The sequence below is a fragment of the Mixophyes fleayi genome, chromosome 2 (genome assembly GCF_038048845.1).
Source record: "Mixophyes fleayi isolate aMixFle1 chromosome 2, aMixFle1.hap1, whole genome shotgun sequence".
NCBI lineage: Eukaryota > Metazoa > Chordata > Amphibia > Anura > Limnodynastidae > Mixophyes > Mixophyes fleayi.
The window spans coordinates 338,152,117-338,163,076 of NC_134403.1; the positions used below are offsets into that span (position 1 = coordinate 338,152,117).

A 10,960-nucleotide genomic window follows, 5' to 3' on the forward strand; every position below is an offset into this window, starting at 1 on the left:
TGCCCACAGTGGAAGCTACACCCCTTCTGGTTTCACTTCTCTGTATCCAGCCAGACATGTCCTAGGACTCTCTCAAACCCTATCTCAGATGGTGTTACACTCCCCTGCATCCAGCCAGACATGTCCTTGGACTCTCTCAAGGACTATCTCAGATGGTGTTGTCACTCCTCTGCATCCAGCCGGACATGTTGTAGGACTCTCTCAAGGCCTATCTCAGATGGTGTTACACTCCCCTGCATCCAGCCAGACATGTCCTTGGACTCTCTCAAGGACTATCTCAGATGGTGTTACACTCCCCTGCATGCAGCCGGACATGTTGTAGGACTCACTCAAGGACTATCTCAGATGGTGTTACACTCCTCTGCATCCAGCCAGACATGTCCTAGGACTCTCTCAAGGCCTATCTCAGATGGTGTTACACTCCTCTGCATCCAGCCGGACATGTTGTAGGACTCTCTCAAGGACTATCTCAGATGGTGTTGTCACTCCTCTGCATCCAGCCGGAAATGTTGTAGGACTCTCTCAAGGCCTATCTCAGATGGTGTTGTCACTCCTCTGCATCCAGCCGGACATGTTGTAGGACTCTCTCAAGGCCTATCTCAGATGGTGTTACACTCCCCTGCATCCAGCCAGACATGTCCTTGGACTCTCTCAAGGACTATCTCAGATGGTGTTACACTCCCCTGCATGCAGCCGGACATGTTGTAGGACTCACTCAAGGACTATCTCAGATGGTGTTACACTCCCCTGCATGCAGCCGGACATGTTGTAGGACTCTCTCAAGGCCTATCTCAGATGGTGTTACACTCCTCTGCATCCAGCCGGACATGTCCTAGGACTCTCTCAAGGCCTATCTCAGATGGTGTTACACTCCTCTGCATCCAGCCGGACATGTTGTAGGACTCTCTCAAGGACTATCTCAGATGGTGTTGTCACTCCTCTGCATCCAGCCGGAAATGTTGTAGGACTCTCTCAAGGCCTATCTCAGATGGTGTTGTCACTCCTCTGCATGCAGCCAGACATGTTGTAGGACTCTCTCAAGACCTATCTCATATGATGTTACACTCCTCTGCATGCAGCCAGACATGTTGTAGGACTCTCTCAAGACCTATCTCATATGGTGTTACACTCCTCTGCATGCAGCCAGACATGTTGTAGGACTCTCCCAAGGCTTATCTAAGATGGTGTTGTCACTCCTCTGCATGCAGCCAGACATGTTGTAGGACTCTCTCAAGACCTATCTCATATGATGTTACACTCCTCTGCATGCAGCTGGACATGTTGTAGGACTCTCTCATTGAATCTCTAGCTCAAGCTGAGGTGAGTTATGTGCAGACCCAGCTAACAGTTTATCAAAATGCGCTTGGTGCAAACTTCTCTTAAATGAAAAATCTTGACATGTCTGTTCCCCCTCAGAAGCCCAGGGCCTGTGCAACAGACTACAGTTTATGTATACCTTGAAAATAGCTACATATGCTAAATGACCCAAATCACTCCCATGTATAAGTTAGTGGTTTCAATATGTATAACAGCCAAACAACTAATTATGTGGGACTTACTTTTGAAACTCCTGAATGATATAACCCAGCTCTTTGCAAGCTGTAGTCAGTGATGACACCAATATGGAAGCTATACCTAGGCCCAACACTCCCATCAAAATCAATTGCACAACATCATTGTGCTTAAGAAGTTATTCAAGATCATCACACAGATAAGCATCTATTTCATTTACCTACACACACAGTATTTATCCTGATTATTTTTATTGAATTGACTTTAAAAATGCTACACTATGTCCCTTCATGCTTTGTACAATACACACACACACACACACACACACACACAAACACATCTTGATCATCATCATAAACATTTATTCATATGATGCCTGTAAATTCCATAGCGACACTTCTCTTACTGCTGTCATTGAAAAAACTTTCATGCATCAAACTCCTATTTTCATACAGATTGTAAGTTTGTTAGTAACCAGACTTGCTTTAGTACTGTGTATCTTCCCAGTAGTTAATCGCTTCTAAGAATGCTGGTGCTTTCGAGCAGGATGGAACTTATAAATAAGGGACATGACACAAGTATTGCTGCTTCAGTGTTTTTAGACCTTTTTGTCAGATATTGCTGTGATATAATGGAGTAAAGTTACAAGAATTTCATAAGTGTCAAAGGCTTTTATTGACAATTACATTAAGTTTATGCAAAGAGTCAATATTTGCAGTGTTGACCCTTCTTTTTGAAGACCTCTGCAATTCCCCCTGGCATGCTGTCAATCAACTCCTGGGCCACATACTGACTGATGGCCGCCCATTCTTGTCTAATCAATGCTTGGAGTTTGTCAGAATTTGTGGATTTTTGTTTGTTCATCCGTCTCTTGGGGATTGACCACAAGTCCTCTATGGGATTAAGGTCTGGGAAGCTTCCTGCCCAGGAGGATGTTTTGGTACCATTGTTTATTCATGGCTGTATTCTTAGGCAAAACTGTGAGTGAGCCCACTCCCTTGGCTGAGAAGCAACCCTACACATGAATGGTCTCAGGATGTTTTACTGTTTGCATGACACAGGACTAATGGTAGCGCTCACCTTTCCTTATCCGGACAAGCGTTTTTCCAGATGTCCCCAAACAATCTGAAAGGGGATTCATCAGAGAAAATGACTTTACCCCAGTCCTTAACAGTCCAATCCCTGTACCTTTTGCAGAATATCAGTCTGTCCCTGATGCTTTTCCTGGACACCAGGCCATCCTCCAAAAGTCTTCGCCTCACTGTGCATGCAGATACACTCAAAGCTGCCTGCTGCCATTCCTGAGCAAGCTCTGCACTGGTGGTGCCCCCATCCCGCAGCTCATTCAACTTTAGGAGACGGTCCAGGCAATTGCAGGACATTCTTGGGTGCCCTGAAGCCTTCTTCACAACTGAACCTCTCTCCTTGAAGTTCTTGATGATCCGATAAATGGTTGATTTAGGTGCAATCTTACTAGCAGCAATATCTTTGCCTGTGAAGCCCTTTTTGTGCAAAGCAATGAGGTCTGCACGTGTTTCCTTGCAGTTAACCATGGTTAGCAGGGGAAGAACAATGATTTCAAGCACCACTCTCCTTTTAAAGCTTACGGTCTGTTAATCTAACTCAATCAGTATGACATAGTGATCTCCAGCCTAGTATCCTTCAACACTCTCACCTGTGTTAAAGAGTGAAACACTGACCTGATGTCAACTAGTCCTTTTGTGACAGGGCTGAAATGCAGTGGAAACGTTGTTTTTGGGAAAAAAGTTCATTGTCATGGCAAAGAGGGACTTTGAAATAAACTGCAATTAATCTGATCACTCTTCATGACATTTGTGTTGTGCCATGTCATGCTGTGTTATTCTCGCTGACAGTCATTTTAAACGCCCAGAGCACTATTTCTTTTGTGTAAGGTTTTTTGCCAGGCCTTGGTTTGGTTGCCAAGTGCAGATGAGGAGCTTTGGCATGAATCGCCAACACTCCTTATCATTTGAGCTCCAATAAGAGGGAACCTCAGTGTATTTTGGAGTTGGAATAGCTGAACTGTCTTCACAAAATCATAACACAAATACATAATAAGCTCCTGGGGATAAAACTAATAAATAGAACTATAATTTAAGTAATTACAATATTTTGTCTTTTGATATCTTGTATGTTTACATATACATAAATAGATAAATATATTCCTTAGTATAATCAAATTTAAATATAATGGCATCTACAATTGAAACCATATGTGAGAGTTGCTTCCGTTCTACAAATCAGTATACCACATATGGCAAATCATGATGGGAGTTGTAGTTCACGCTTACATTCTACAAATCAGTATGCCACATATGGCAAAGCATGATGGTAGTTGTAGTTCACGCTTACATTCTACAAATCAGTATGCCACATATGGCAAAGCATGATGGTAGTTGTAGTTCACGCTTACATTCTACAAATCAATATGCCACATATGGCAAAGCATGATGGTAGTTGTAGTTCACGCTTACATTCTACAAATCAGTATGCCACATATGGCAAAGCATGATGGTAGTTGAAGTTCACGCTTACATTCTACAAATCAATATGCCACATATGGCAAAGCATGATGGTAGTTGTAGTTCACGCTTACATTCTACAAATCAATATACCACATATGCAAAGCAAGGTGGGAGTTGTAGTTCACGCTTACATTCTACAAATCAATATACCACATATGGCAAAGCAAGGTGGGAGTTGTAGTTCACGCTTACATTCTACAAATCAGTATGCCACATATGGCAAATCATGATGGGAGTTGTAGTTTACGCTTACATTCTACAAATCAATATACCACATATGGCAAAGCATGATGGTAGTTGTAGTTCATGCTTACATTCTACAAATCAGTATACCGCATTAGGCAAAGCAAGGTGGGAGTTGTAGTTCATGCTTACATTCTACAAATCAGTATACCACATATGGCAAAGCATGATGGTAGTTGTAGTTCACGCTTACATTCTACAAATCAATATGCAACATATGGCAAAGCACGGTGGGAGTTGTAGTTCACGCTTACATTCTACAAATCAATATACCACATATGGCAAAGCAAGGTGGGAGTTGTAGTTCATGCTTACATTCTACAAATCAGTATGCCACATATGGCAAAGCATGATGGTAGTTGTAGTTCACGCTTACATTCTACAAATCAATATACCACATATGGCAAAGCATGATGGTAGTTGTAGTTCACGCTTACATTCTACAAATCAATATGCAACATATGGCAAAGCATGATGGTAGTTGTAGTTCACGCTTACATTCTACAAATCAATATGCAACATATGGCAAAGCACGGTGGGAGTTGTAGTTCACGCTTACATTCTACAAATCAATATACCACATATGGCAAAGCAAGGTGGGAGTTGTAGTTCATGCTTACATTCTACAAATCAGTATGCCACATATGGCAAAGCATGATGGTAGTTGTAGTTCACGCTTACATTCTACAAATCAATATACCACATATGGCAAAGCATGATGGTAGTTGTAGTTCACGCTTACATTCTACAAATCAATATGCAACATATGGCAAAGCACGGTGGGAGTTGTAGTTCAATCATATTCTACAATTGCTATTAAACAAGGTTTTCTTACCTTCTATAGCAAATATACCCTATTTATCAGTTATGTTTTTTTTTGTTTTATTTCAGAATTAAACTGAAATCTAACAGATACACAGATATTTGCTTAGTGATAGGAGTTAATGCAGCCTGTTTGTGGTATGAGGCCTACAGGAATATCACGTATACCCAGAAAAAGACCAATACTCCTTATATACGATAGGACCTCACGACAAGCAAACTTTGAAATGAACTAGATCTTAAATATTTGAGAAGTCTAGTTTAGTCAACAAGAGGCTCAATGAATATTTTGAAAACAAGACTTTTTTTTCCAATATAATGGGTGCTTCTTGTAAAATTGTCAACTACAAACAGTGAAAGCTGCCAGTTTGTGAAAGTCAGGAATCAAACTCATGATTTCAGAGCTGTGAGACCGCAATGCTAACCACTGTGCTACCATGACTTTTAAATTAATCAGTAAGAATTAGCCTCACTGAGTTACAGGTGACCTATAAGTCTCTCTATACTCCTATATGCGGCACAGAAATTGATTATCTTTTGATTGACAGACTTCTTGTTTCAATTGCTGCCGTATCCCCTTAGATGTAAGCAGTACATCCTCACCCACAATACAACTTCTCCTTTTTCTTGTCCGGTTACAAGTTACACAAGACCTAGATTACTAATGACAAGGTTCTGTAGTAACATTCTGCCAGTGCTCAGTCTGAGGCTGCCAAATAAGTGTTACTCAGTGGCAATAATACTCTCGTTTTACAGCTTGATCTCTGCAAAGTATCTAACCTGCCCAGCTCTGTGTATTTTTACAGTCTTGTAAGGGAATGTGATTTGGGAGTTTATCTGAGCAGTGATTTGTAGAGCACAACACTGTAACAAACTGTGCAGAATGTATGGCATCTGGTAGTTACTGTAATCATGATGGCAGCCAAGGGAAAACAGTCTGTGCAATACAATGTCATGCTAAATGCTGGTATATAATTAAAGAAGAATCATCCCTAAATGCTAAATCTCTCCAATAACCCTGTCTCCTGTAGTCAGTGCAGTAACTAGACATTTCAGTGCCCTGGGCGAGACAGGGCACCGGCGCCCCCCATCTAAATGGGAGTGACATTTACCAAGTGGATGTGGTCAACCTAATGCAGGGGTGTGGGTAGCACTTTTGAATATTTTGTCACATTCCACACAACCAAGTTGAAATAAATGTCAAGATTATTATTTTATTTTTTTTGTAATATTGCTCATTGTATATGTTTGCTGTTAGCTTTTCAGAATTGCATATAGCAGGCGATTATAGATTGCTCACTTGTATATTAATACATGTTTGCTTGATAGCAATATACAAATATGAGAGAGAGAGTCTTTAAATATAATCCTGCTTGTAACATAACAAAACCTTGCCTGTCTCACCTTTGCTTGATGCCGTAAGGTACAACCTGAGACTTTTTGAGATTTCCCATGGCTGATTGCGATATTGACAGAAAATAACCAAATGCCGAACTTCCTGTCAGTGGAACGCACATGCATTCCACTGTGGAAGTTAATGGCTGATTTTACAGACATAGGTAGCGGGCGGCTGCAGCGCCCCCTTGGGCTTGCGCCCTGGGCGACGGCACCGCCCGCACCACCCTAGTTACGACTCTGCCTCTAGTAGTACTGCCAATGTCACAAAACCGTCAACCTGTGCATTTCCATAATTACTTGTAATGGTAACTTCTCGCTGCTGATAGGCTGAAAGTTTGAAAATAATCTGTGATCATTGAATATTTGTTGTTCAAGCTGATGGATATCTGATACTGAAGTAAGAGGTCTGTGAACCACTCTGGCCTGAGTACCTTGTGGCTCTAGCAGGGGTAAAGTTATTTGGGAGACTTTACAATAGGTGTAAGTCTCCTGTAAGATAAAGTGTAACCGTGCTTACTGTAGACTTAGCAAAGACCTGCAAGGCCAAAAATAGACTAAGCAGTGGTTATGACTCATCCGCTGTGTCTAAAATTACACTGAGTAAAAGTATTTATCGTAGGGATCAGTGATCCCCATTTTTATCAGTGTTTTACAAAAGCGTTAGGGTAGTTATGGATCTGAGGTACAACACACATTACTGCTTTGCATAAAACTGGTTCCCTATAAAACATCAGATTTAATACAAAAAAACTAGGATTCTGTGTCACATATGAGTGTTCTCTGTTTATATCATAGAGTCATAGGGCTAGATTTACTAAGCTGCGGGTTTGAAAAAGTGGGGATGTTGCCTATAGCAACCAATCAGATTCTAGCTTTCATTTATTTTGTACCTTCTACAAAATGACAGCTAGAATCTGATTGGTTGCTATAGGCAACATCCCCACTTTTCAAACCCGCAGCTTAGTAAATCTAGCCCATAGTCTTGAAGATGTTTTCCATCTTGTACAACACTCCTGAATATGGCACCACTTTTTCAATATTTCATCCGAGATTTTATATTGAGCAATGAAGTAACATTTTCTGATATAGCAATATATCAAACACCACCTGGATATTATACTATTAGTTACAGAATCTATACATTACCTTCTCATTAGTATAACTTTTATCTTGCTCCTATTTCAATTTGTATGTACAGACTTTCTAGCTGTTTCAAAATAAAGGTCACCTGTGCCACAGTGGACAAGATAGAAATGGTGATAACAAAAGTTCCCCTGTGCTTCTAACACAATGAGGGCTATACCCAAGCAACTGCAAAAGTCTAAACGTGCAGTAACTAATCAACAATTAGCCTGATCTGATCTAGTGCATGTTAGACAATGGGAACAAATGTTTCCTAAATCCCTGTTTACAATAGAGACAGTAATTATTAACCTTTATTTATATAGTGCTAACATATAACACAGCACACCAGCGCTGTCCCAGTGGAGCTTACAGTTTAAATTGCCTGACACATGAGTGTGCTGCTATGCGGTTGTAGGTCATACCGCCACTTCTTCTACTGTCTTTATTGTATAACTATCACATTCCATTCACTTATATTTTCCCTACCGCCTCTTCTAAATTTCTGTTCGACCAGAGAAATGGATCACTGCCCCAGCGCTGTGAGCCAGGAGGCCACCCAATTAATCATCATCATCACTACCATCTATTTATATAGCGCCACTGATTCCGCAGCACTGTAGAGAGAACTCACTTACATCAGTCCCTGCCCCATTGGAGCTTACAGTCTAAATTCCCTAACATATACACACACACACAGACAGAGAGGGAGAGAGACTAGGGTCAATTATTGATAGCAGCTAATTAACCTACTCGTATGTTTTTGGAGTGTGGGAGGAAATCGGAGCACCCAGAGGAAACCCACGCAAACACGGGGAGAACATACAAACTCCACACAGATAAGGCCACGGTCGGGAATTGACCTCATGACCCCAGCACTGTGAGGCAGAAGTGCTAACCACTGAGCCACCGTGCTGCCCGTTAATAAAGGCTTATCTTATTTATGTCCTTAACAAAAAATGAATAGGATTACCAGGGAATTCCATGGTAATTTGGACTTTTACCTATACCAAGTTTTCAAGAGAAAAGTTCCCCCAGAACGGCTTTCAGAGTGAGGTGCCAGAACACAGCACCAAAACAAACAGCTTACAGCCAGCAGTGTATCCTCAGCACGTGCTAGCTGAAACACTGACACTTTCTCAAGTACTTCACGCCAGCTTTATTCCAGCTTTTGGAGAGGTGCTCCATACTATTTTAGGGTAAATAGCCCACATGATACAATCCTGTCTTTCATTCTGATTTTATTTTTTGAATTGTTCAATAATTAAACATATTTGGGTGAAATCTGATAATTATCAATAACCCAAATATACAATAATGTGATGTGTGTCTATGTAGGGAATTCTTCTGCAAACAATCAGATTAAAATGGATTGAAGCCTGTGTACAGTAACTGTGTGGTTAGACTATAATGACCCTACATCTGCCTTTCCTGCCCTAAATTGTAACGTGCCTGAGGCAAATCAGTCATTTTGTGATAAACATTCACATGAACAATTATTGAATAACAATTGATTGACTTGTAATGTGCGTGCCTCAACTGTATATTGATATGATTGTACAAATGTAGTTGCTCACTCAGAAACAAGAATAGCTGATGAGTGGGCGGCCAGCTGAACTACAAAGCCTTGAAGTTTTCCTGCTTTATAAAAATAAATAAATCTGTCTCACAAAAAGTTTCTGTCCTTTGCAAACAAGTGTTATTTATCCAATTGGATGATATATATATATATATATATATATATATATATATATATATATATATATACATAAACAAACACATAAAACATAATAAAAAAAATAACATTCAATTAAATGTTATCAAAATAATAATAATAATAATAATAATAATAATAATAATAATAATACCTGCTTTGGTCCTCTCCTTCACCTTTGGTCTTGGAACTTTCATTCTCCTCCTCCTTTTCCTGAGATGATGTCTTGGAAAAGAGTCTAGAAAATCCACTGGACCTGTCCTGTTCCTCCTTATTCCCTCTAACTGGTGCATTTTCCAAGCCCCCCTTGTTTTCCTGGGGGGTCCTCTTGAAGAAGAGTCTGGATGGGCTCTGACCTCTCTCCTGCTCCTCTACAGGTTCGGTCCTGTCAGTGCTCTCCTTCCTCTCCTGGGATGGGGTTCTGAAGAAAAGTCGGGACGCGCTCCTGTCACCTCTCTCTTGCTCCCCTCCTGAATCCTTACTACCAGCTGCACTGTCCTCCTCCTTCTCCTGGGACGATGACCTAGAGAAGAACCTGGAGAAGCTCCTGGATAACTCATCCTGCCAGCCTGGTCTCCTGCGAGTGGTCATGTCCTAGATATGAGCAAGGACTTCCCCAAACAAGCCAAGAGTAGTGACATGCGGACTGAGAGGTCACTCGCGGGTTCTTGGAAACAAAGTTGGAAAAGTTTAGTTGTAGAGGAGACTAGGAGACGCTGGATGAGCCATGGGTCACTCCATGGGTCTCTGTCAGGGAGGAGAAGGCTGGAGAGAAGCTGTGATGTGTCCTGGCACAGAGGAAAGACTCTAATCAGACACTAGGAGGGCTGCCCTCTGTGCAGACTGCTCCTTACGCCCTTCCCCTACAATGCAGGAGGAGGTGCAGCCTTCAGCTGGGAGCTTGTGTCATGTTATATGACCCAGCAAGAGGCTCCGCTTACATCATGTACAACTGCTAAATATTCTTATTCTTTTCTCTTGTCTCGGTCCAGGCAATAAACAGACACTATATTGTCAAGGAAAGAGAAGGAGATTATGTCAACAGAAACACTTGTAAGGGGCTAGTGTGACTCTGTACTGCAAGCCAGAAAGTCACAAGCGCCACACAGCTGCTGTATGGAGCAAGTGTGTGAGCTAGCTGTGCATACTTGTCATATTATGGGGATTCCTCTTCCAATGTTTATTTGAACTATAGTAGTCCCGTGAGTGATATGATTGAAGGAATGTTATATATTATTATTATGGGTGTGTGTGATATATATATATATATATATATATATATATATATATATATATATGAACATAGTTACATACACACACACGTCACTAATATATATCACTCATATATATATATATATATATATATATATATATATATATATATATATGAACATAGTTACATATACACACGTCACTAATATATATCACTCTTATATATATATATATATATACATATATATATATATATATATATATATATATATATATATATACATATATATATATATACAGGCACACAAACACACACACGTGTGATCAAAAAATATCATAAAATTGACATAACAACAAGTTTTATTGACTGATGTTTGATAACTAAGAGATG

At 40.5% G+C, this 10,960-nt stretch overlaps 1 protein-coding gene across 1 annotated transcript in view; it reads right to left on the bottom strand.

Moving 5' to 3' along the window:
- The window catches only part of CRYBG3 (crystallin beta-gamma domain containing 3), a 164,694-nt gene extending 154,515 nt beyond the window's left edge, over window positions 1–10,179 (bottom strand). The window contains exon 1 of the mRNA XM_075197033.1: window positions 9,512–10,179. Within this exon, the coding sequence (XP_075053134.1) occupies window positions 9,512–9,948 (437 nt within the window). The 5' untranslated portion in view covers window positions 9,949–10,179. The remainder of the gene's footprint in view (window positions 1–9,511) is intronic.
- Window positions 10,180–10,960: the final 781 nt, after the last annotated feature.